The following is a 27,441-nucleotide window of genomic DNA, read 5'->3' as shown; positions in this document are numbered from 1 at the left end:
GCTGTAGCCCACGAAAGCTTATGCTGAAATAAATTTGTTAGTCTATAAGGTGCCACAAGTACTCCTGTTCTTTTTGCCACATGTCTGTCATTAACCTTAGTTTCATATTGGCCTTTAATTCCAGATGGACACAAGCGCTCTCTGAACGTGTGCATATGGCCCCACTGCAGTGCAGCCACCTCTGGGGTGGAGGGAAGTCTCCAGGCACAACACGCCAAACACCAGTGGGAAGGGAAGGGCGTGTTTTGGCCCAAGGCAAAGCCCCATGCTATGTGCTCAGTGATGTACAGTGTCCATGCAAGGCAGACTCGGCCTGTTTGAAGGGGCTGCCCAGAAGACCCACCCACAGTGAGCTGCGTGAAATTCAGTTTATCTGCTCCAAGCATGAAGGGCTGAGCCAAACCTGATGGGATTCAATTCTATGCAGATTCTAAGGGCTCTGGCCACCTGGTCTGCAACCCACTTGCCTTTTGGCCAGGGTGATGTTGTAGTAGCTGAAGAGGGATGGCCAGTGTCGGAAGGAGAGCTTCCTCCAGATCTCCTCATCCTCCACACCCCATGTGACCTCTGCCTTGGTGCCCGGCTCTGGCTGCCCACTGCCTTGGTTCTCCGGTCCCTGGGCCCACGGCTGCTGATTTGCCTCCAGCCCATTCCGGGACTCTAGCCCTTCCTTCTGCTCGCGCTGCTGCTGCGTCTGGTTCTCTGACAGCTGCACGGGTTCCGAGGGGAAGACCGAGAAGGAGAGCTTGGCATCCCCAGCTGGAAGGACCCCTCCAGGAACTGGCATGGGAGGCAGTCCTGCTTCTCCCAGCGGGCTCTGCTCTGTGACCTGTGACGTGAGGTAGGTGCGGAGGCCAGCGGGATCTGTGTACACCAGGATTCCAATCCAAATCACCGTTCCAGCCTGCACCGTACAAGTGAAGAGACAAGGCTATTTAGTACACAGCACCCTCACCTCAGCACCATAACTGCACAGACACCAGGGCATCGGTGTAGCCAGTCCTCAGCCACATCCCCCAGAAGGTGCATCCCGCCTCAAGATATAGCCCTGCTCCCTGGGACTGGGGCCAGTTTTGTTCAATATCTTCATTAACGGTCTGGAGGATGGCGTGGACTGCACCCTCAGCAAGTTTGCAGATGACACTAAACTGGGAGGAGTGGTAGATACGCTGGAGGGTAGGGATAGGATACAGAGGGACCTAGACAAATTAGTGGACAGGCCGAAAGAAAACTGATGAGGTTCAACAAGGACAAGTGCAGAGTTTTACACTTAAGACGGAAGAATCCCATTCACTGCTACAGACTAGGGACCGAGTGGCTAGGCAGCAGTTCTGCAGAAAAGGACCCAGGGGTTATAGAGGACAAAAAGCTGGATATGAGTCAACAGGGTGTCCTGGTTGCCAAGAAAGCTAATGGCATTTTGGGCTGTATAAATAGGAGCATTGCCAGCAGATCAAGGGACATGATCATTCCCCTCTATTCGACATTTTTGAGGTCTCATCTGGAGTACTGTGCCCAGTTTTGGGCCCCACGCTACAAGAAGAATGTGGAAAAATTGGAAAGAGTCCAGCAGAGGGCAACAAAAATGATTAGTCATGAACACATGACTTATGAGGAGAGGCTGAGGGAACTGGGCTTGTTTAGTCTGCAGAAGAGAAGAATGAGGGGGGATTTGATAGCTGCTTTCAACTACCTGAAAGGGGGTTCCAAAAAGGATGGATCGAGACTGTTTTCAGTGGTGGCAGAGGACAGAACAAGGAGTAAGTCTCAAGTTGCAGTGGGGGAGGTTTAGGTTGGGTATTAGGAAAAACTTTTTCACTAGGAGGGTGGTGAAGCACTGGAATGGGTTACCTAGGGAGGTGGTGGAATCTCCTTCCTTAGAGGTTTTTAAGGTCAGGCTTGACAAAGCCCTGGCTGGGATGATTTAGTTGGGGATTGGTCCTGCTTTGAGCAGGGGGTTGGACTAGATGATCTCCTGAGGTCCCTTCCAACCCTGATATTCTATGATTCTATGACTGATGCCCACAGACCTGGGCAGAGACTCACCCTTCAAAGAGGAACTGCAAGTGGAAGGGTAGAAGGGAATACAGCAAAATAGAGACAATGGATTTCAGGAAGGCGGATTTTAGTAAGCTGAGAGAGCTGATAGGTAAGGTCCCATGGGAATCAAGACTGAGGGGAAAAACAACTGAGGAGAGTTGGCAGTATTTCAAAGGGACACTATTAAGGGCCCAAAAGCAAGCTATTCTGCTAGGTAGGAAAGATAGAAAATGTGGCAAAAGATCAGCTTGGCTTAACCATGAGATCTTACATGATCTAAAATATAAAAAGGAGTCATATAAAAAATGGAAACTAGGACAAATTACAAAGGATGAATACAGGCAAACTGCACAGGAATGCAGGGGCAAGATTAGAAAGGCAAAGACACAAAATGAGCTCAAACTAGCTACAGGAGTAAAGGGAAACAAGAAGACTTTTAATCAATACATTAGAAGCAAGAGGAAGACCAAGGACAGGGTAGGCCCACTGCTCAGTGAGGAGGGAGAAACAGTAACAGGAACTTGGAAATGGCAGAGATGCTTAATGATGTCTTTATTTCGGTCTTCACCGAGAAGTCTGAAGGAATGCGTAACATAGTGAATGCTAATGGGAAGGGGGTAGGTTTGGAAGATAAAATAAAAAAACAAGAAGTTAAAAATCACTTAGAAAAGTTAGTTGCCTGTAAGTCACCAGAGCCTGATGAAATCCATCCTAGAATACTTAGAAGCTAATAGAGAAGGTATCTGAGCCTTTAGCTATTATCTTTGGAAAATCCTGGGAGACGGGAGTGATTCCAGAAGACTGGAAAAGGGCAAATCTAGTGCCCATCTATAAAAAGGGAAATAAAAACAACCCAGGAAACTACAGACCAGTTAGTTTAACTTCTGTGCCAGGGAAGATAATGGAGCAAGTAATTAAGGAAATCATCTGCAAACACTCGGAAGGTGGTAAGGTGATAGGGAATAGCCAGCATGGATTTGTAAAGAACAAATCATGTCAAACCAATCTGATAGCTTTCTTTGACAGGATAATGACACTTGTGGATACGGGAGAAGTGGTGGATGTGGTATACCTAGACTTTAGTAAGGCATTTGATACAGTCTCGCATGAAATTCTTATCAATAAACTAGGCAAATACAACGTAGATGGGGCTACTATAAGGTGGGTGCATAACTGGCTGGATAACTGTACTCAGAGAGTCATTATTAATGGTTCCCAATCCTGCTGGAAAGGTATAACAAGTGGGGTTCCGCAGGGGTCTGTTTTGGGACACGCTCTTGTCAATATCTTCACCAACAACTTAGATATTGGAATAGAAAGTACGCTTATTAAGTTTGCAGATTATGCGAAACTGGAAGTGATTGCAACTGGTTTGGAGGACGGGGTCATAATTCAAAATGATCTGGACAAATTGGAGAAATGGTCTGAGGTAAACAGAATGAAGTTTAACAAAGACAAATGCAAAGTGCTCCACTTAGGAAGGAACAATCAGTTTCACACATACAGAATGGGACAAGATTGTCTAGGAAGGAGTACGGCAGAAAGGAGTCTAAGGGTTATAGTGGACCACAAGCTAAATATGAGTCAACAGTCTAATGCTGTTGCAAAAAAAGCAAACGTGATTCTGGGATGCATTAACAGGTGTGTTGTGAGCAAGACATAAGAAGTCATTCTCATGCCCAGTTCTAGGCACTGCATTTCAAGAAAGATGTGGAGAAATTGGAGAAGGTCCAGAGAAGAGCAACAAGAATGATTAAAGGTCTTGAGAACATGACCTATGAAGGAAGGCTGAAGGAATTGGGTTTGTTTAATTTGGAAAAGAGAAGACTGAGAGAGGACATGATAGCAGTTTTCAGGTATCTAAAAGGGTGTCATAAGGAAGAGGGTGGAAACTTATTCATCTGAGCCTCTAAGGATAGAGCAAGCAATGGGCTTAAACTGCAGTGAGGGAGGTTTAGGTTGGACATTAAGAAAAAGGTCCTGTCAGGGTGGTTAAACACTGGAATAAACTGCCTAGGGAGGTTGTGGAATCTCCATCTCTGGAGATATTTAAGAGTAGGTTAGATAAATGTCTATCAGGGATGGTCTAGACAGTATTTGGTCCTGCCATGAGGGCAGGGGACTGGACTCGATGACCTCTCAAGGTCCCTTCCAGCCCTAGAATCTAGAAAATACTTACAAACCATCCACAAAAACCCGACACTTGGGCTCCACCTGACACCCCCGCTCCTCATGTGCACATGTGCATCCTGGGAAACTGGCTCTATATTGACAGGGCCCCCACGACATGCTACAGAAAATGCTTTAATTGCTTATGTAGTAAAATGCTGCTGTGCCTGCTTCCCCGCTGCCCCAGGACCTGAACTCTCCTTGGCCGGCCTGCAAGCGTCTCCGCCCTCCCCACACCCAACCATGCCTGAAGAGCCACCTCTGCAGGGCGCCCTTCATGTTGCAGGGTAAGTGGGAATTGTCAACCACTACCCATGTGCGATACAGACAAAAAGAGACCACATGGCAGCACTGTCTGCTGGTCTGCAGAGCCCTGGAGCAGATACGTGCAGGTAGAACATTTTCCTGGAGAATCAATTCTCCGACAGCAGCCGCTCCTCTCAGGGGAGTGCCAGGACTGCTGAGAAACGAGGAGGCATGAGCATCTTTTGGGTGTCTGCTCCGTGGATGTACAGCCAGGGCAGGGGGCGCATACGGCCAGAGGGGAGGTGAACCAGAGAACAAATAGCACAGGGTGTACCATGATGAGCCGCTGGGCCAGTCGGGTCCTGGCAAAAAAGTAGATGACCCGCAGCCTCTTGGGCAGGCGCAGATTCCTGAAGGATGACGGCTGCAGGGTAATGGTGTGCTGGGTGGCTGGCCGCATGGCTGGCTGGCGCTCGTATCTCTGGGAGCGACTCACTGGCTTTGCTGGGGGCATGCAGGCTTCTGCTGGCAGCCGTTTGTTCAGGTCAGCGAGCTGCCAACAGGAGAGCACATGGATTAGAGCAGCAGAGACTAGGTCCTTCCTCAAGAGAAACTAACACACAATTAGCTGCACACACATCCAAGCCCAGGCATCGGCTGTTCTCACACACGGCTGTGCGGTCCATAGGTGCATGCCTACATCCAAGCGCAGAGTCTCACAGATACACTCATGCTCACGCCTGTGCTCGGTCTCTCTATATCCATGTGATTGGAACTGCTCACTCTCACGCCCAGCTGCCCTTGCTCCTGGTCCCCTGCCCTCCCCACTCACCCCCACACCCAGACGCCTGGCACGCACTCCTGTCCATCCAAACCAGCCTGCTCACACTCAGTCACGCAATGAAATGCACAGGTGTAAGCTGTCCTGCATGGCACAGCCACAGAAAGGTCAAGCATGAAAACCTGCCTCCCCTGCCCATCCCCTACCTCCATCCGGCGAATGTCAATGGACAGCACGGTGGTGAAGAAAAACATCTGTAGAAAGAAGTCGGACACCAGGCCAACCACAGCAAAGAGGCAAAACTCCTGCAGGACACAACACATCCAAGGGTCAGCAAAGGGCTCTCTGAGCTCACGGCAAGTCTTCTAACCCCAGAGTAAGCAGCACTTCAGAGGTCTGTCTATGGCACAGCCATGAGTGTACTCTACTGGCAATCCCTGTAATCAGTACTCTGGTTACCTTTGTGTTTATGATGTTCGTTCTGACAGAAGGTGCCTAGCTGACAACTCTGGAGACTGTTTAGTCACAGGACAGGCCAAACATTCTTTGCACTGCTCATCCAAAAGTCTCAAAATACTTTGGGGAAACTGAGGCAGAATTAGTTGACTCCACAGAGCAAGGCAGTGGCACAGCTCATGACCCCCGACTCCCAATCATGTGAGCTAACCACTAGATCACACTGCCCCCAATCAGCAGCAGTGCCAGCTTTCTTGGCACCGCTCCATCAATTAGCCTCATGCCTGACCTGAAGGGACCTCCTTCAGCAGTGATACTGAGACCTCAGTACTTTAGGAGCCAAACGAGCAACCAACATTACCCAGCAAAGCCACCAGAGTGTGACCCCATTGTTTCATTTACTCTAGCGCTCTGTATTCAGTCACATCGCGTTTTAACATCACGTGCTGCAAAGAGCTGCAGGAGACACGTTAAAGAGCTGCTTGCAGCTCCCGAGCCTCAGTCTGCGGATCGCTGTCCTACAGGGATGCAGGGAGTTCAGTCTCTGAGGCTAGTCAATTACTGCTACAACCAGGCCAGTTTATGCCAGCTGTGCTGGCGGTTTTGTGAGGTGACCTGGCCTTAGACCCCCAACATTCATTTCACACTGTCCACCAAGCAGACAATTTGCAGTCCCCACGGAGGTGGATGGATTCCATGAACTAACAGCTCTTTTCAATTTCTAACCACTATGAACCTGAGATAGTGATGAAGCTGGTTTCTCAGACCCCATGCAATGCTCAGTTCTCACTAGCAGGTGTCACTGCAGGAACAAGGATTACACAAAAATGCCAACCCCTCCGGGAAATTAACTGAGCCCTAAACCACCACAAAAACAAATGTAACTACAGTCACCCCAAACCCAGCACCAAGTGTCCCGCAAAGGGCTCCAAACTAAATTTCTCCCCAGGGGACGGCATTTTGGAGGGTGACTCTTCTACCATCCGAGGACCAGGTTCCTGTCAGTGTTTTCTACCACTGACAAGGGCCAGGGGATGAGGTGAGAGCATGAGTTATAGATAAAAGCCCCTGCAGATACAGGACTCTGGAAATCCCTTGTAGGGTCTGCTGGCCGGAGCCCCGGGAACTGCAGTCTCATACCTTGTGAAGCCAGCTAGGCTGAAACCTCTCAAATGGGGATCACCACAGAATATGATGACTGGAAAGGACCTCAGGAGACCATCTAGTCCAACCCCTGCTCAAAGCAGGACCAACCCCCAGACAGATTTTTACCCCAGACTCCTGGGTGGCCTCTTCAAGGACTGAACTCACAATCCTGGGTTTAGTAGACCAATACTCAAACCACTGAGCTATCCCTCCCCCATCAAGAGCCACTTGTTTTGGGTTCTTGGCCTGCTTGGCCTGCCTCCCTGCCTCACATGCAGTGCTGGTCCCAATCCAGGCACACTGGGACGGAAAGCACCTGGCGGTAACAGGGAGAGACCTGCTCCTCCAGGCCTTCCAATCTAACCGAGAGGCTTCCCCAGCCTGCCAGGGCTGTTCTCAAACCCAAGCAACATAATTGCTTGGAGCCGCAGGTGGAATTGGCAATTTACAGACCTAGCAGGCCAGGCGGGGAGATAATTCATCACTGGATCAGCTGTCCCCTCTGACAAGGCCACAAGGAAAGGCAGCTCCTGGCTAAATATTTCCTCCTGCTCCTTCCCCAGCAGCTGGGCTAATCTTGGGAGGGGCAGGACACAGGAGCACAAGGCCAAAACTGCCCTCTAGACGTAGGTCCAGAGGGGAACAGAAGCCCACTGGACTTCATCTCTGCCCCTCACAACCAGGGACTCCACAAAGGCTGGGCCAGCCCTGCACTGTACAGAATTCTGGATGGTGCTTGGGAGCCAAGACACACCTGATCGCAGGAATGACGGTAGCGAAAGGCTATGAACCATGCAGACCCTGATCCTGTTTGGTCTGCAGCAAAGCTCTCATGGATTCCAGTGAGAGCAGAACTGGGCCCTCAGTCTGTGACCATCAGATGTATCGCATGAGCAAGGTAGGCAGGGCAATGGCACGAGCAGGAGGATGGGGCTACTCATAAGAATATAAGAATAGCCATACTGGGTCAGACCAATGGTCCATCTAGCCCAGTGTCCTGTCTACCGACAGTGGCCAATGTCAGGTGCCCCAGAGGGAGTGAACCTAACAGGTAATAATCAAGTGATCTCTCTCCTGCCATCCATCCCCATCCTCTGACAAACAGAGGCTAGGGACACCATTCCTTACCCATCCTGGCTAATAGCCATTAATGGACTTAACCTCCATGAATTTATCCAGTTCTCTTTTCAACGCTGTTACAGTCCAAGCCTTCACAACCTCCTCAGGCAAGGAGTTCCACAAGTTGACTGTGCACTGCGTGAAGAACTTCCTTTTATTTAAAACCTGCTGCCCATTAATTTCATTTGGTGGCCCCTAATTCTTGTATTATGGGAATAAGTAAATAACTTTTCCTTATGTACTTTCTCCACATCACTCATGATTTTATATACCTCTATCATATTATCCCTTAGTCTCCTCTTTTCCAAGCTCAAAAGTCCTAGCCTCTTTAATCTCTTCTCATATGGGATCTTCCCCAAACCCCTTATCATTTTAGTTGCCCTTCTCTGAACCTTTTCTAGTGCCGGTATATCTTTTTTGAGGTGAGGAGACCACATCTGTATGCAGTATTTGAGATGTGGGCATAACATCGATTTATATCAGGGCAATAATATATTCTTAGTCGGGGCGGCTCTAGACATCTTGCCACCCCAAGCACAGCGTCATGCCGCAGGGGGCGCTCTGCTGGTCGCCAGTCCCGTGGCTTCGGTGGACCTCCCTCAGGCGTGCCTGCGGAGGGTCCGCTGGTCCTGCAGCTCCACCGAAGCCGCGGGACCAGCAGACCCTCCACAGGTATGCCTACGGGAGGTCCACCAGAGCCGCGGGACCAGCAGACCCTCTGCAGACATGCCGCTTAAGGCTGGCTGCCTGCTGCCCTCCCGGCGACCGGCAGAGCGCCCCCCGCGGCATGCCGCCCCAAGCACACGCTTGGCGTGCTGGGGCCTGGAGCTGCCCCTGTTCTCAGTCTTATTCTCTATCCCCTTTTTAATGATTCCTAACAGCCTGTTCGCTTTTTTGACCACCTCTGCACACTGCGTGGACTTCAGAGAACTATCCACGATGACTCCAAGATCTTTTTCCTAACTCCTCGTAGCTAAATTAGCCCCCATCATATTGTATGTATAGTTGGGGTTATTTTTTCCAATGTGCATTACTTTACATTTATCCACATTAAATTTCATTTGCCATTTTGTTGTCCAATCACTTAGTTTTGTGAGATCTTTTTGAAGTTCTTCACAGTCTGCTTTGGTCCTAACTCTCTTGAGCAGTTTAGTATCAACATTTACTTTACTCCCCAAAGCACCCAGGTGCATGCAATGTCTCAGGGCCTGGGGTTTCTCCACAAGGCTTTCATTGGGCCACCAGCCCCGGAGAATGGGGCGTCCTGCATGTCAGCAATCCCTAGGAAAAGTGTACCTTGTGCTGCTGGCAAAATGGCTCCCATCAAACCAAACTCTGCTTCAGGCATGGGGAGAGCAGCAGCTGAGGGGGCAAATTCTCCTCCCCCACCTTGGATGGGCTGCCTGGGCATGACTGAGAGGAGGCGGCAGCCTGTACAAATGCTTGGAACTGATCCCAGGCCTTGGGCAGAGGGAATTCCTCTTCCCTCTGCTGCTCCTCTCTGAACCATGTGGTGCCTAGATGACTTCAGCACTGCACTGCTCCCTTTGGCAACCATGAGCGAAGGTCCCTGCCAGATTTATGCAGCCCAGCTCCCTATCGCCAGGGCTCCTTGGACTCTGTGACGCGAGGGCAGCATGTTATCTCCGCTGTGTCCTTCGCTCCCAGAGACAAAGATAAGGGAGACACACACACCAGACTCCCGCATAGCAGAAGCCACGCTTAGACAGCATCGCTATGGGGCTCTACCTAGGGGAGCCAGAGCAAACAAATCTAAACCCAAGAAAGACGAATCCACGTACAAAGCACAGAATGGGTGTGATCACAAACCTCGTGCCTCAACCTGGCACAAGCAAAAACTAGCCCAACCTGGCTAGCGCAGTTCTTCATGCGAGTAGTCAAAAAAGAGCGAGTTCAGAAGAACTGGCAAATGTCAAACGTCATTGCTCTACTGAAACTGGGGAAAGAGCCACATAATGTTGCAAGCTACCCACTGATATTCCTGTTGGTCTGTGCCTTTCAAGGTGCTGGGGTGTCTTGTTCTCCTGTGCATCTCCCCAGAAGTGGAGTCAAAACTCAGCATCAAGCAAGCAGGCCTTTCAGAGAGGTCGAAGCACTTGTCATCAAGTGCTAGCTTTGACAACATTAATCAAAGACAGTTTTCAGAAGAACCTGAAGACAGGAGCCATATTTCTGGATGTGACAGCAGCATATATTATATCATTTGGCACACGGGGCTCTTGGTGAATTTGTTGAGAGCTCTCCCAGCATGGATAATCAATGCCGTTGACCTCCCCCTCCACAACAAACATTTCCGAGTACACATGGGAGACGGCGTTAGCACGTGAAAAAGACAAACCAATAGTCTACTCCAAGGCTCTGTGCTGGGATTGACACTTTTCAGTCTGTACACAAATGACCTCCTTCTTGCCCAGTTCTGATAGTTCTCGTATGCACATGACATTTGCGCAGGTGTCCAAGCATGGTCATTCCCAGTACTCGAAAGCACTGACTTGACTAAGATGGCTGAATACTGTAATCAGGGCATTTACAACCATTTGTGACCAGGACAGTTAAAAGTGTGTTCAATCTTCACAACACCAGAGCACTCAAGAACTGAATAACTTTCTCTATGGGCATGACTTGAACTATAAACGTCACCCACTCTACCTGGAGTAACCCTGCATAGATCTCTCATGTTTCAACCACCTGAGGAAAACTACAACTACAGTGAGGTTACATAACAATCTTTTAAGCAAACTGGCTGGGACTTTATGGAGAGCAAATGCTCAAACTCTGCGCTCATCCAGTCTAGCCCTCTGTTACTCTGCAGCAGAATACTGTGCTCCGGTCTGGCTCCATCTGTCTGTCAAGTTAGTAGACACACAACACTCAGTCATGTGCATTGTCACTGGGACGATTCGACTCACACCAGCACCGTACTCCCTGCGTTAAGACACATCACTCCTCCACATGTCCGCTGGGAGGAAGATACAGCCAGACTGGTTGAGAAGATCCGAGCAAACCTGAGCCTACCACAACACACAGACCTCTTCAACCACCCAAGAATGTGCCTGTTGTTGAGGAGCCTGTTGTGCACTCATATTGCTCTGCGACATCATATTCGTCTGTAGCTGATGTCAGAAACCAGTCTCATAACTGACCCCACCATGTGTGCACCCAGCTTTGCTTTGCCACACCTTTCCGATTTCAAACGGGCCAGGGTCAATGTGCAACCAGCCTTCACAGCTGGGGCCAATGAGAGAATCCCCCTGTGCGGCTGGGGCCAAAGACAGACAGCTCCACACATCCCTGATGACTGCCCTCTGCCCAGACTGGATGGTGGTCAGAGGGCTCTGCATTTCACTGATGAGGCTGCTGCAAATTGGTTTGGCAAGCTCCACATCCAGTAATAACAAGAACACCAGAGAAACAAAGGCAGGATGAATGGAACTCCAATTCTCTGGGTTCTGTTTCCATCACTTAATCATAGTCATGTGATGTTTTCATACCCTGATCATGAGGGACCAGGTTCTGAGTACAGACATGTTGCCAGGCCTCACTGCTTATGCTGTGCTGCGATCTGGTCAGCTCTCTTTGAGAGACGCTGGGTAAAACTCGGTCTGCGCTTGCATGACAGGGCTAGAGCATGGCCAGGACCCTGCAAGACCTCCTCCCTCTTGAAAAAGGTGATACGGGGACTTAAATGACCATGAATGCTCTACACCAGTGGTTCTCAAGCTCGGTTCATCAGGCCCCCCTTTTTTGTGTCTGCAGTCATTTATGGGCCCTCCATCCCCACATAAGTACATCTACAACTACCCAGCTCTGATGGCAGAGGGGAGAGCAGTGGTTTCCGGCCAGGCACCCAGCTCTGATGACAGAGCGGAGAGCAGCAGCTGCTGGCCAGGCACCCAGCTCTGACGGCAGAGAGGAGAGCAGCGGCTGCTGGCCAGGCACCCAGCTCTGATGGCAGAGCAGAGAGCTGTGGTTTCTGGCCAGGCACCCAGCTCTGACAGCAGAGTGGAGAGCAGTGGTTTCTGGCCAGGCACCCAGCTCTGACAGCAGAGTGGAGAGCAGTGGTTTCTGGCCAGGCACCCAGCTCTGATGGCAGAGTGGAGAGCAGGGCTGCCAGCCAGGCACCCAGCTCTGATGGCAGAGCGGAGAGCGGTGGTTTCTGGCCAGGCACCCAGCTCTGACAGCAGAGTGGAGAGCAGGGCTGCCAGCCAGGCACCCAGCTCTGATGGCAGAGCGGAGAGCAGTGGTTTCTGGCCAGGCACCCAGCTCTGACGGCAGAGTGGAGAGCAGTGGTTTCTGGCCAGGCACCCAGCTCTGATGGCAGAGCGGAGAGCTGTGGTTTCCAGCCAGGCACCCAGCTCTGACAGCAGAGTGGAGAGCAGTGGTTTCTGGCCAGGCACCCAGCTCTGACAGCAGAGTGGAGAGCAGTGGCTGCTGGCTGGGCACCCAGCTCTGATGGCAGAGCAGAGAGCAGTGGTTTCCAGCCAGGCACCCAGCTCTGATGGCAGAGCAGAGAGCAGTGGTTTCCAGCCAGGCACCCAGCTCTGATGGCAGAGCAGAGAGCAGTGGTTTCCAGCCAGGCACTCAGCTCTGATGGCAGAGCAGAGAGCAGTGGCTACTGGCCAGGCACCTAGTGCTGAAGGCAGCACCATGCCAGCAGCAGCTCAGAAGTGAGGGTGGCAATGTGAAAAGTGGTATTTGTCAATATCTCTCTTCTCAGCAGACTTAGTGCCCCACTGCCACCCTTACTTCCGTACTGCTGCCTCCCGGGGCTGCCAGCTGCCTCCTGGCGAGGGATTGAGGGCAGGGGAAGGAGAGTCCATGCCCAGGCTGCCTCCCAGTGAGGGACTGTGGAGGGGTAAAAGAGACTGAGCCTAGGTTGCCTCCCGTTGAGAGACTGGGTGCGGAGGGAAAGCCCGAGCCCGGGGGGCAGGATTCCTGCTGTCCCCTTTATCCCTCCCTCCTGGGTCGGCACAGTCTTCTGCCCCAGCCCCAGCCACCCAGGGCTGACAGCCAGAGCTCTTAAATAAAAGAACAAAACCACACAGCTCGCGCCTCCCTGGAAACGTTCCAGGGCCTTCCTTGTGAGGCCTGCCCCATAGGCTGAGAACTGCTGCTCCAGATCTTTGTTTTACATCTCATCTGAAAGACCGCTCCATCCACCAGTGCTGAGTCCTCACCATTGTACTGCGGCACAAATCCAGTACTGACCTCAATATCCCAGGAAAGAGTCTGACTGCTTCACACTGGTAATACAAGTCTGCCTCCTAGGGGCTAGAACAAACAACTGGAGACCCACGTTCTATACCTAGTGCTGTCACTACATTGTTGTGTGACATCAGGCATGTCACATCGCCACTCCCTGCCTCAGTTTCCCCAAAAGTTAAATGAGGACGATACACACCCCAAAGTGGCACTGTGAGATTTGATGTTTGTAAAGTGCTTTGAGAAGGCACTGGAGAAGGGCAAAACACTATAAATTCTCCTGTAGTTCCAACTGGAGACAGGACTCTTCACTTCCTGTCCTAAAGTGTGGTGTGGTGCAGCTGTACACTGTTAGGTTTTACCCCAGAGGTGGCTGCATTTCAATGGGGAGTGCAGTGATCCTTGTGTACAGAATGCATAAAGCCCCTTGAGATCCTCTGGGAGGTGCCAAGCCTGTTACTGAAAATCAGCTACTGGCACTGTGCTTGTAGCTGAAGTTACACATCTCTTCTGCACAAAATCCTTAACCGTTCATATTGACCAAATACACACACCTGGATGGCCGGGACGAGCGTGAAATAACCAATCAGGATGATCCCAAGCTCTGTAGCCATGTTCTTCATAATAGACCAGCTCTCATTGCTCAAGCCTAGAAAACAAAACATGCTAGTGATCAGAACAGGGGACTGGCGCTCAGGACTCCTGAGTTCTAGTCCTGCCTCTGTGCGTGACCTTAGAAAAGGCTTTGTCCCTCAGCTTCCCTACCTGTAAAGTGGTGATTACACTCTGAGATCCAGACAGAAGGTGCAAAGCCTTATTATGTATTATTATTACTGGAGACAGGAAGTTTCTGAGGTTAGAAAAAATTAATTTCCTTTACTCAGCCACCCAGAGAGACCGACCCTTGTAGACTAGGGAGCTCTGGGCCACAGCCAATCCACCAAAATATGGGCAAGCCCCTCATTTTTGTCCATCCCTCTATAAAGGGAGCACAACACTTCGAATAATGTGCAAGGGATCATGTTAAATTCTTCACATGGTTTTTGGCTGATAACATGTTCAACTGTGAGCCATTCTGACTGCTTGCCCGACAGCCAGCCTGAACATGCATGGAGCAGCCTGCCCTCGCTTTCCTGTTTAATACAGAACACCAGTCAGCACAGACTGGTGGACTATCTCAGCATGCAATGCTCCACCTTGAGCTAAGCAGCCTGAGTGCATTGCCCAGGGGGTGTAGCACCATAGAAAAGACATGACCCTGTCGTAGAACCCCAGGGGGCTGCATGTGGCCTGTAGGCAGCTCTTTGGCCATTCATGCTCTGAGAAGACATGGCACGGCCATCCCCGTGCCAGTGATTCTTTCACAGCAGCTTACATAGCATGTGTTCCAGGCTCCCAGTGACTAGGGCACCCCTTAACGGGCTTACAGGAACTTCTGGGCTTGACAAGCAACAAGCTGAAGTGGCCATTAGACACAGAGGGCAGAACACACAGCTCCCACATAACAGCATCTCAGTCCAGGGCTGCTTCATGCCCTCTCACAGGCTACGAATTACAATCACTCCCCTTTGGGGCCAGAGCAAATGGGAATTTCCCCCCTTGCCAGAGCCAGATGGGTACCTTGTGCGATCCTCAGTTTCACTTCCAGGTCGACGGGTGTGGAGACGACAGATTTGGTAAGAACCAGCACATTCTCCAGGCCAATCACCACCACCAGGTACGGAAAAATCTCCCTAGGAAAACAAAGCCAAGTGTGAGAAACAAGGGAGCACCCAGGCGCCCCTTCAGCCTAGTGCAGGGCAGGGCTGGTTCCGGGCTCTCATTCAATACACCAGTGAGCTCTAGGACCGGGCGAGAGGTTGTGCAGAGTCTGGTTCAGACAGAGGGTAACATTTTGGCAGTGCTGACTGCATTGCTACAGACTGGCCAGCACCTGCCATTCTAACATTAGATTTAAGCTCGCCGGGGCAGGGACAGCGCCCTTCTGGGTGTCTGTATGGCGCTAGCACAGGGTCAGAGCTTTGAGAACTACGGCAATACAGCGACTCATAAACAGCCAGTAAACGAAAATTAGCAAGTTGGGGAGGAGTCAGCCCCAGCTGCCAACACAAACCCCACTGACGAACCTCAGGCAAAGCTTCCACTAATCAAACCAAACCACTGCAGAGAAAGTCGGGGGTGGGGGGGAGGGCAGGGCAGATGCCCATGGGGAGCTTCTACACAGGCTCAGCTCTGCTACAATCACAGACACTGTGAGGATGGATCCAGGAGAGGATGCCCCACGCCTAGAGTGAGCCTGTGCTGAGCGCACAGGGGGAAGCCTTGTCTGTGCAGGACAGCACGATGCAGAGGGAGGCCGATGGAAGTGGACAGCCTGGCCTATCGTGCGGGAGGAGGTCAAAGGAGGGGAGTGCCAGCTGGATGGTCACTGAAGGCCCAGCAGTGGGGTTTCCTAACACCGACCTTCCCGCCACTGAACGAAATCCCTTCAGCCTGTCTGATGTCACTGTGCGGTAATCAGCAAGTGCTGCTGAGCTCCCGTGGCTCTGGAGACTGAAGCCCTCTGATCACAGACCAGCTGAAGCCTGCACTGCACTGACTCGCTCTGCCCTGCCCCTGAATCTCCCGGCTGCACTGGAGGGGTCATGTCATACTCAGGCCTCCCTCCTCAGCCTGTCAGCTAGCCTGCTGGGGGGAGAGGTGTGCAGCGACATGGCCATCCAGAGCTCACCACTTCTTTCCCACAGTGAGTGCTGGTCTTTGGTCACCAGCTAGGCATGAAAGGCTCCATGGTCCATGAGCCCACTGGTCCCCCTTGCGGCCTTTCTGAAGGCCAGTAACATGAAACTCCAGTGCCCTGACCCAGCTCCAGCATGTTCAGTGAGGAAAGACATCAGCTTCTGGAAAGATTTCTCTCTTTCCCTCCGCACTAGGGTACCTAAACAGCTACCACGGGGGGCTGGGAACTGGGGGGGGCAGCACAAGGAACCAATCAGACAATACTGATCACCACGAGTGTCGCTGCACAGCAGCAGGTAGTAGCATCCCGGCAGAGGAGAGTTTTGAGGCCGGGCTTGAGGGAGGACAATGAGTTCGATTTTTCCAAAACAACAAGACTTTCCCTGGCCCCTGCTGGGGCTCCCGTCACCCCTCCCTCCTACTGCCACTATTCTCTGGGCTGCTCACAGCAGCCAGGCTGGCTCTGTTCCAGGGAAGCAAACAGCTGCTCCAAGCACAGGGCCAGTACCCAGGATTTGCTGAGCATGGCAGGTTCCAGCTACCTCTCCGCCACCACCAGCCAGACTCATTCACAGACATCAATCTCTCTTGTGGGGGCTCAGAGGTGACTGCTGCATTACGAGCACTAGGCTTGTGTGGCACAGAAAGAGGTGGGCAGGATGGGGAACCAAGATGGAAACTCTTCTCCGTGGTGAAGCAGCAGCAGGCAGGATGGCTAAGCGATGGGGCTAGAGGCAAACAATCCTGGTGGCTGCCTTTGCTGCTGCCTGTGTTGAGCCCTAAGGACCAAGCGCTGCCTTAGGTTACCCACAAGCAGCTGCCACTGGCTTCAGCGGGAGCCGCACACGTGTAACTGAGGGCAGAACAGCTCCTTCTGTCGTTCTCCTCCCCCCTGCAAGGTCAAACGCTGCGTTTAGGGAACCGAGGAGTCTGGCACAGACTGCAACTCTGCTATCTCACTCAAACTGATCCATTAAACAAACACAGCAAGAGGAAGCCGCACCGGCTCCTTTTCCAAACAAAAGCAAAGCCACAATCCTCTCTCAAGGCTGCCTGGCAGCACTGGCTGCTCTCGCCCACGCTGACAGCGAATGGGAGTGGGCGAGTGAGACAAGTGTGGTGACTGAGCTCCCAAGTAGCAGTGGCATGATCCAAAGGGCCCCAGCCCACTGGCCAATGAGTTGTGCCAGGAGAGGGGGATGCTGCACTCACATCAGATCAGCTGAGCAAGCCGCAGGGGCATGTCCATAGCATGAAGGTCACGGTACGGGAATCACACAGGCACTGGCTAATGCCCTCTCAATGATTGCATAAGAAAGTGATGCAAGTATTAAAGAGAGGGAGGGACAGCTCAGTGGTTTGAGCATTGGCCTGCTAAACCCAGAGTTGTGAGTTCAGTTCTTGGCTACTTACCAATCTGGGGCAAAATCAGTACTTGGTCCAGCTAGTAAAGGCAGGGGGCTGGACTCAATGACCTTTTGGGGTCCCTTCCAGCTCTATGAGATAGATAGATAGATAGGGAGGGAAAAGGGTGCAGGGTCTCCATAACCCTCTATCTATCATGACATAGCTACCCAGTGTGGGGGGAGGGGGTTGTATAACACAGTTCCTCTAGTGCATTGTCCACAGCCCCCACTGCAAGCTGCATCTCCACTCTGCTGCCAGGCTCCCTGGATTCTGTGGCACTCCCCAGACTGGAAACTGGGGGGCAGCTCCATTGGAAAGTGCAGGTTTTATTGCATTCATTAGGAAAGCAGAGGCGGCACTCAACTCCTGCATTATTGAGCTCTCCAGTGAACCCCATTTACTCTATGCTGGTTCCACTTTTGCCATTTCTCAACGTGCTGCCGAGTTTTGCATCAACATCACATAACTCCATCACAGAAGCTGCCAAGGGGAAGCAGAAGGTTGTAGCAGCTGAGTAGAGATAGCTGGGACTTTGCCCACCTGGAAAGCCCTGGGAAGCAGTGTAGGACTGTGGGAAAAGCACAGGCCAAACTGGATGAGCAAGCAACTCAGAGAGGGGATTAGACAAAAGCAGAAAGCTTACAGGGAGTGGAAGGAAGGCAGGATCAGTAAGGAAAGCTACCTTGCTGAGGTCAGAACATGTAGGGATAAAGTGAGGAAGGCTAAAAGCCACATTGAACTGGAACTTGCAAAGGGAATCAAAACCAATAGTAAAAGGTTCTACAGCCACATAAATAAGAAGAAAACAAAGAAAGAAGAAGTGGGGCCGCTACACACTGAGGATGGTATGGAGGTTAAGGATAACCTAGGCATGGCCCAACATCTAAACAAGTACTTTGCCTCAGTTTTTAATAAGACTAGTGAGGAACCTTGCGATGATGGAGGGATGATAAACGGGAATGTGGATATGGAAATGGATATTACCGCAACTGAGGTAGAGGCCGTACTTGAACAGCTCGATGGGACGAAGTCAGAGGGCCCGGACAATCTCCATCCGAGGATATTAAAGGAACTGGTGCGTGAAATTGCGAGCCCGTTAGCGAGAATTTTTAAGCAATCGATAAACTCGGGGGTTGTGCCATATGACTGGAGGATTGCTAATGTAGTTCCTATTTTTAAGAAAGGGAATAAGAGTGATCCGGGTAATTATAGGCCTGTTAGCTTGACATCTGTAGTATGTAAGGTCTTGGAAAAAATTTTAAGGGAGAAAGTAGTTAAGGACATAGAGGTCAATGGTAATTGTGACGAATTGCAACACGGATTTACTAAAGGTAGATCGTGCCAAACCAATCTGATCTCCTTCTTTGAGAAGGTGACGGATTACTTAGGTAAAGGAAATGCGGTAGATATAATTTACCTAGATTTCAGTAAGGCGTTCGACACGGTTCCGCACAGGGAGCTATTAGTTAAATTGGAAAAGATGGGAGTGAATATGAAAGTTGTAAGGTGGATAAGGAACTGGTTAAAGGGGAGACTCCAGAGGGTCGTATTGAAAGGTGAACTGTCGGGCTGGAAGGAGGTCACCAGTGGAGTCCCTCAAAGATCGGTTTTGGGACCGATCTTATTTAACCTTTTTATTACTGACCTTGGCACAAAGAGCGGGAATGTGCTAATAAAGTTTGCGGATGACACAAAGCTGGGGGGTATTGCTAACACGGAGACGGACAGGGATACTATTCAGGAAGATCTGAACCACCTTGTAAACTGGAGTAATAGAAATAGGATGAAATACAATAGTGAAAAGTGCAAGGTCATGCATTTAGGAATTAATAATAAGAATTTTGGATATACGTTGGGGGCGCATCAGTTGGAAACGACGGAGGAGGAGAAGGACCTTGGGGTACTGGTTGATAGCAGGATGACTATGAGTCGCCAATGTGATACGGCTGTTAAAAAAGCAAATGCGATTTTGGGATGCATCAGGCGGGGTATTTCCTGCAACGATAAGGATGTGTTAGTACCGTTATATAAGGCGTTGGTGAGACCCCATCTGGAATACTGTGTGCAGTTCTGGTGTCCCATGTTCAAGAAGGATGAATTCAAACTGGAACAGGTTCAGAGACGGGCTACAAGGATGATCCGAGGAATGGAAAAACTGCCTTATGAAAGGAGACTCAAAGAGCTTGGCTTGTTTAGCCTGGCCAAAAGAAGGCTGAGGGGGGATATGCTCGCTCTGTATAAATATATCAAGGGGGTTAACGTTAGGGAGGGAGAGGAATTATTTAAGTTTAGTACTAATGTAGACACGAGGACGAATGGGTATAAACTGGATATTAGGAAGTTTAGACTTGAAATTAGACGAAGGTTTCTGACCATTAGGGGAGTGAAGTTCTGGAATAGCCTTCCGAGGGAAGTAGTAGGGGCAAAAGACTTTCCTGGCTTTAAGACAAAGCTTGATAAGTATATGGAGGGGATGTTATGATAGGATCGTTAATTTGGGCAATTGATCTTGAATTACCACCAGACAGGTCTGCTCAATGGTCTGCGGGGAGATGTTGCATGCGATGGGTACTGAGTTGCTGCAGAGAATTCCTTCTTGGATGCTAGCTGGTGACTCTTGCCCACATGCTCAGGGTTTAGCTGATCGCCATATTTGGGGTCGGGAAGGAATTTTCCTCCAGGGCGGATTGGCAGGTGCCCTGGAGGTTTTTCGCCTTCCCCTGCAGCGTGGGGCACGGGTCGCTTGCTGGTGGTTTCTCTGCAGCTTGAGGTCTTCAAACCATTTTTGAGGATTTCAATAACTCGGTCCTGGGATAGGGGTTGTTATAAAATTGGATGGGTGGCGTTCTGTGGCCTGCCTTGTGCAGGAGGTCAGACTAGATGATCAGATTGGTCCCTTCTGACCTATGAGTCTATGAGTCTATGAGTCTATGAGTAAAAGCACATGAGCTGAGTGTTTCTGCTAAAAGGATCAGTAGTTAAACAGCATACACTGGCAATTTTAACAGTTACCATCTGTGATGTTGTGAGTGTAATATAATATCTCATTGAAAGGTGACAGGGCCGGAAGGAGTTAATTAACTCACCGACTGACCTGACCCTGGGTGAACTTTAGAGACTGGCTAGGAAGATAGGTAAACAATAGAGCTTTGAAATGTAAGTCTGTATTGTTAGAGATAGAAGGAGAGATGTTTGCTCAGGGCTTGTAATATAAGCAAACAAGTCTGGTCTATTGCTATAGTTTTAATTCAACGATCAAAAAAGGAATATTAATGTTTATGATGATACTTGAGTGAAATAGTATTATTCTTTCTATGTCTCTTTGAAGGTTGTGGTAACCTGTATCTGAACTGTTTAATGGATAAATTACCCTGTGCTAATTGCCAGGATGTTTGGAATGAGAATTAAGCCTATTGTTTTCTCAGGCCAAAAGGCTGCTGGAAATGTATAAGAACTCTGGGACACGATCCTGCTTGATCTCAGATCTGCTTTGGGTTTCAAGAAGGGGAAACCTTAAGCCATAAGGATTGAGATCCCCAGTCAGTGACTGGAGTCACCATGAATATGGATATTGAACTATAACCTCTGGACTATTTCTAAAAGGACTTTTGGCACTACAAGCTCACCTCTACTATGTATCTGAACCTCAAGAATTGAATTCAAGTCTGTATGTATATTGATCTTATAACCAACACTCACTCTCTTTTCTTTTTTAATAAATTTTAGCTTAGTTAATAAGACTTGGCTCTAAGCGTGTATTTTGGGTAAGATGTAAATTACAATTGGACCTGAGTATGTGGCTGATCCTTTGGGATTGGAAGAATCTTTTCTTTTATATGATGAAGTAAGATTTTCAGGAATCATCATCATATCTGACAAGTGTGTCTGGACGGAGGCCTGAGGCTCGGTACTTTAAGGGAACTGCATTGTTTGGACTTCTGAGTAACCAGCGAGGTACAGCAGAAGCTGTTTCGTGCAGGCTTGGTAAATCCACTAGCATTTGGGGTTTGTCTGCCCTGTTTGGTTTGCAGTTCACCCTCATTGAGTGACCTCAGCTGGCTCCCACGGGCAGCACCGTCACACCATCTTCAGCACGTCAGAGTCAACAACAAACTGAAATGAACTGGGCACTTCGCAGCTCTCAGAGCCTTGTTCCAGGTTGCCTGCAGATTTCCCTGCCTCAGTTCAATTCCGGTCACGCTTTTCTGCTTATCTTCACACCATAAGGGCTAGAACTATCTTTTAATTAAAGCTCCGATTCTAGAGGAGACACTGTGGCTGGAAGTGGATTCTGTGGCAAATTCCATGTCTGAAGAATCACAAACTACAGGCAGCCTTGAAGATAACGGAGAGGGAAAAGGGCTGGAAAACAGCTGTGCTATCACTTTCTCTCTCAATGTTTGCAACATGACCAGGGGAAAAGTTAATCTGAATTGTCACAGATCCCTAAAACATCCCCTCAAGCCCGCTTTATCGCCTCCTCTGGATGCCCTGGGTAGCTAGATGGCTGTCTCTTTAGAAGTCTGCAGTCACACCACCTCAGGCTGTGGTCTTGACAGATGTCACAAGCTAAGCTGGGCCAGTACTGGGACAGACTTCCCAGAAGGACCTACTGGAAATGCTGTTGGGGATTCAGTCGGAGGCGCTCGCTCCTCAGACTCTGGACTAGACAGTTACCCCAGCATGTTGTTACAGATAAGTCCCAGACCCTAGCCATTCATGGTTTGTCTTAAAGATCTCAAAGCATTTTCTTCCCAACAAAGGTGTTAGCCCTGGTACCCTGGCCTAATTCAAACTCAAGCAATTATATTTTGCCTGCCTACAATCCCTTTGTAGTTGGAGATAGTACTCTCTTCACTGCCAGGCCAAAGCTGCCATGCAGGAACTGCATTTCACTGCTGAAACAAATACACATACCCAGAGATCACTTCCTGTCGGAAGAGACCACCTCAAGAATCCTCCAATCCAGCAAGTACAGCTCAGCTCATCTTTATTAAAAGACCTTGCCATTAACCAACTAAATTCTTTCAGTTTCCTGAGTGGTCATTTAAGACCCGGGGCTGTGTGTGAGAAAAGCACTATGGGATGGAAAGTGCTGGGGAGAGAGTGAGTGTGACAGACGAGAGACTTCTGCTGTTCGGCAGCTCTGCACAGAAAGTAACTAGCGAATGTTTGTAGTGCGGATTCTATGCTAAACCTTCAAGGTCATTGGTAAGTAGTGGAGACGAGAGAGACAAAACTCAAACTCTCTCATCAGCCATGTCCTTGTTAGCCAGCAGCACCCACTGCTTCAGAAGGTACAAACTGATCACCACGCTGCAGGCTCGGAGATGAAACAGATCACTGATCTATAGCGCCGTCAGGACATTTAATACTGTTCATGAGTAAGAATTTCAAATCCAAGGAGACACCAACTTCTCTTGAAACAAGGGCTGGGCATGTGCTGCACAAACACAAGCTGTTTGCCTCCTACAACCAAACCATACAAATACAAGTTCCACAGTCCCCATCCCCGCTGAGACACTGCAAAGGATACCGCTGTTACTGTCTGCCACAATGAGGCAATCACCGAGAAAGGGACTGAAACAGAAACAGGGCTGAGAAGGGGGGTTGTGGGGAGAGTGCCATGCTTATGCAGCTATTAAGGCATTTATCTTGAGCTCAGCACTACTGATGTCAGAAGGTGCTGCATTAGGGCCTGCTCCATCACCCAAAATCGTCAGTGGAAACACTCGCATTGCTTACTGGTTTATGGAAACATTCAGGGAGAGGCCCAGTGATTAGAGCAAGGGGGCTCCGACTCTCCTCCTGGCTTTGCCAGTGACTCTTTCGGACCCCTGGGGCATGTCAGTTCGCTCTGTGTGCTTTAGTTTTCTGACCTGTAAAGCACGGATTATGCCTCCCTCCTACAATTATTCTAGCTCATTAATACTTGCACAATGTGCCTTGAGATCCTCAGATGAAAGCTGCCCTAGCAGGGCAAAGAGTGCTGATAATCTATGGCTGGTATATTGAATCCATCAATGGCTATTAGCCAGGCTGGGCAGGGATGCTGTCCCTAGCCTCTGTTTGCCAGAAGCTGGGAATGGAAAACAGGGGATGGATCACTTGAGGATTAACTGCTCTGCTCATTCCCTCTGGGGCACCTGGCATTGGCCACTGTTGGCAAACAGGACACTAGGCTAGATGGACCTTTGGTCTGACCCAGTGTGGCCGTTCTTATGTCCTTATGTAATCCTAGGATCTACACACTGCCCTCCAAACAGCATGCTTCATGGCGGTACTGTAAAAACCAAAGCACTAGAGACCTGAAATAGGTAAAGGCTCTACTAAAACTCTCCCCCCTAGTAACCCTGCTGCAGAAACCGGACAAGTGAAAGCTTGACCAAACAAACAGGGCTGACATGGCATCCTGAAGCTGGCCAAACACAAGCTCCGGCACACTGCCAGAGGGTGCAGGTTCCAATGAGGACACCTCGCCACCAGGCCTGGAAAGCTACCCCTCACGATCAGCAGGAAGGGAACTCCAGCAGATGGTAAGGGTCCAAAAGGACACAGGGAGAGAGGTGATCTCTCAGGTAGCTGGCTCTCAACCCACCCCGGCCTATCAGTACCGCTTCCATCTCATCCAGACCACGCCAGCTGGCTCCCATCATATCCCCACCTCTGACAGGTGCTGGGAGAGGAGAGACCAAAGCATCAGCGCTTGATGAAAGGAAGAGAGATCCTACTGCCTTTCAAATACTGAAGGGTGCCTCACTATCTCCCCTTGCAGCCCTATGCACATGGGAGACAAGAAGGATCACTGTGGGACCCCCTCCCTGAGGGAGCCCTTGCAGAGAGAGGAGTCTATGCTCATAACCTCCATCTAGCATCCGTCCAAGGAGGAGTTAACCTGCAGAAGGACCTCACCTAGCCACTCCCACAAGAGGCCAACAAAAACCATCCTGCTCAGCGATATCGGGGGCTGCCATCAGACCTAATAAAATGGGTTACATGTCCCCTGCAGGAGGATCCCATCCTCCATCCCTCAGAGTCAGGTCTCTGTGGTAAGTCTACCTTTGAAACCAGACTGCGGGGGTCAAGAGTAGGCAGGGAGTCAAGAGGTGCCGGCGGCTGCTCCAGCATGAAGAGAGGGTTCGAGAATGGACCACAACGTACCAGGCTGTTATCATCACAAGTGAAGCAGAAGAAATGAGTTCTGAGTGCAGTGAGGCCCATAAGCCTTCTTAGCTCTTGTGGGAAGAAGTTCCTCAGGCTAGAGATGACTCCTGAGCTGACTCCTGAGACAGTTCTGTCTCCTGCGCTCACCAGCCTCCCCCGTTGGCTGGCAGCATCACTGGCCCAGGGGACGGGGGGGCTGAGCTGGAGGGTGAGGCAATCTCTCAAGTGGGCTTCAACAGAGATCTTGACCTGGGTGCTGTGTTCGGTGGGAAGCTTACGGAGAGCAAGCATCAGGGTGATGCGCTCACAGGGCCCTGTGTTACTTAGCAGGAAGGCTGCTGAGCTTTGTGCCTGGTGGAGCCTTTCCAGAGCATGCAGCTTCCCACCTTGGTACAGCCAAGTGCAGTAACTCAACACCTGGATCGTGACACACATGAACACCCTCTCCCAAGGGAAGAGTCAATAATCCCCACCAGTAACAGCCCCAAAGCCTTCCTGCTAGTCCCCATCAGCCACAAGTGCCAGGTTTCTCCAATCTCACTGAGCAAAACGCAGAGAACCTCGGCCAGGGAAGGCAAAGACACACAACCTCCTGCCTTGGCCATCGGTCTGATTCAGAGCAGGCTTCCTTCCACTGGCATGCCAGCCATGGTGACTGGAGCAGAAAGGGGCTGACTAGGTGCCAAGCTGCTGATGTTTAGGGAGAAAAGATGGACACAATATTTCACTAATCTGTCAGCAGTGAGGTGTGACGGATGCGCAGCAAAATGTCCCCACGAGGCCAGGAGCCATCCGGTCCATCAGTATCCTGGGGAAGCAGGGCCAAGCAACGTGGAAAGTGATCAGGCAACGAAAGTGGGCATGGTTAGAAAATCCTTGATCCTGGACATAGAGGGCTAAGTAGCTGGCATCAGACAGGTTAGCACCCACCTTCCCTTTGTCCCTTCTTTCAGCAGGAGATTCTTATTGCTGGATACCTACCCTCCGTTGAGAGTAGGCGTCAGGCCAAACAGCGTGCACAGACCCACCGACATGAGCAGAGAACTGAGCACCGTCACAACTGCTGCCAGGGCCAAGCCCCATTTTGACTTCACCATGTCAATCTTCCCTGCAAGAGAACACGAGGCCCACATCACTGGGGAAAGCCAGTGCCAACTTCCCCATCATGGGGAGCGGATCCACATGCTCATTCACTTCAACAGGCAGCACGCTAGCCAGGGATGGTAGCGGTGGGTTCAAGGCCTCGGGTGCCTGGCTAGTGCTGACATAGAAACACAGTACTAGAGAGGCATGCTCCAGCCAGAGGAGAGCAACGCAGGGGTGCGGCACAGACTCTCATTCCAGCTACAAGACGGCCCAGAGATGTGTGAAAGGAGCATACGTAACCTCACATCAGTGGCAGGTCCTGACGGCACAACCGCAGATATATGTGGGATCTTTCTGGCCGTGGGCTGGTCCCTCGGAGAAGCGGGGCATGTGCCATCACATGGGGCATTTAGAACTGAACAGGTCAGAGCCCTGTAGGATACGCTACAGGGAACCACCCTGCATTGGCTCAGGAAATGGAATAGCTGAAACCTAACAGGGCCTCTTCCCCTCCACATCCTAGTTCTATGTCCCAGTGGGATTTCAGCTTCACCTGGCTGCAGGAGTGACAGGAGACTGCAGCACTGAAGACTAGGTGTTTGTCCTCCCTACATGTGGGGCAGGGTGTAATGTGCCATCAGGCCCCTGGGGCCCCCTCTGCCATGAAGCCCATGGACGGGGCGCTCGCACTCTCTGCTCCCCACAAACCTACGTGTGGAGAAGTAGATGTAAGCGAAGAGGATGATGTAGGTGGTGACGAGGGGGATCAGCTCAGCAACGCCGATCTCTTCCTTGAAGTGGACGTGAACGATGTGCTCCTCCCGCAGGGTGCAGTTGAGGCTAGGGTGCAGCAGCTTCAGCCGGGAGCGGAGGCTGGTGAGGAACCTGACACAGGAGAAAGGCAGAAGGATGTGACTCTGGTGCTACGCTGTACACCTAACACACCCCTCAGAGGAGGGCCCGGGGGCTGCAGCCAGCTGGGAACATGGCTCTATAGATTTATGCAATACTCGGCAACCAAGAGCAAGGCCGGCTCTGCCTGTCTAGGTTTTGCACCTCATTCCTCGCTGGCGTATCACCAAGTTCCCCTGAGATCTACAGCGTTCCTGCGGCGGATTCAGAGAGGGGAGCTGCAAGACCTCATAAATGGTGTTTAGTGAGGGGGGTTGGGGTTTACCAAGAACTCTGGCTCTGGTGGATGGCGAGTGCTGTGGATTCAAACACGTTTCCTGTTGCAGGTGTTGGGTAAGTAGTGCTGATGAATGATGCTAACGGACAGTCCTGGAGATGGGAGGCCTCTCTCCCCCATGCACAGTGTGGGCAGCAGCAGGGCAAACTTCCACCGGCTGGCTTGCCAGGCTGCCCTGGGAGAACCACGCGGAGAAGGGAGAAGAGCATTCGCTCTCTAGTCCCATTCAGTCCGTGCCCTCTCTGATGAGACGGCCAGGAAGGGAGCCAGTTACTGCCAACCAAGATGGCGCTCACTGGGATGCAGAAGCCCATCCATCAGGAGCTGGACTGAAGCAAACTCCCCAGGCCAACCAGCTGCCACCAGCAGGGCAACGACTTCACTTACTACAAATATGTGATTGTGGGCAGGGGCAGCCATCAGCAGAGGAATGCTGGGGTGGCTCCTGGTGTGCTGGGTTTTTTTAAAGTGACAGTGCTGTGTGTCTAGTGGAGCCAGACAGCTTTACACTGATGATGATGATACTCTGTGCTTCTATAGCGCCTTCCCTCTGAGGATCTGACCGTGCTCTGCACAGCTCTGTCCAGAACAGTGAAAGGACAAATAATGAGAACCAACCAGCCTCCCAGGAGATGAAGATGGGAGCCCAACAGTCAGGTGACCTGACATGGGAGTA

General features: G+C 50.7%; 1 protein-coding gene across 5 annotated transcripts in view; it reads right to left on the bottom strand.

Annotated features, from left to right (window-relative positions):
* Positions 1-27,441, bottom strand: part of SCAP (SREBF chaperone) — a 118,041-nt gene that overhangs the window by 18,449 nt on the left and 72,151 nt on the right. For all 5 annotated transcript variants that reach the window (XM_050942435.1, XM_050942434.1, XM_050942437.1 and 2 more), the window contains 7 exons: positions 26,289-26,461; positions 25,472-25,598; positions 14,801-14,913; positions 13,735-13,829; positions 5,443-5,541; positions 4,790-5,008; positions 468-904 (listed from right to left, as the gene is read on the bottom strand). In XM_050942435.1, coding sequence (XP_050798392.1) covers positions 468-904; positions 4,790-5,008; positions 5,443-5,541; positions 13,735-13,829; positions 14,801-14,913; positions 25,472-25,598; positions 26,289-26,461 — 1,263 coding nt within the window. The remainder of the gene's footprint in view (positions 1-467; positions 905-4,789; positions 5,009-5,442; positions 5,542-13,734; positions 13,830-14,800; positions 14,914-25,471; positions 25,599-26,288; positions 26,462-27,441) is intronic.

The sequence above is a fragment of the Gopherus flavomarginatus genome, chromosome 2, assembly GCF_025201925.1.
Source record: "Gopherus flavomarginatus isolate rGopFla2 chromosome 2, rGopFla2.mat.asm, whole genome shotgun sequence".
Lineage (NCBI taxonomy): Eukaryota > Metazoa > Chordata > Testudines > Testudinidae > Gopherus > Gopherus flavomarginatus.
Note: the sequence above shows the minus strand (reverse complement) of the source record. Positions and strands in the feature narration are given on the sequence as shown.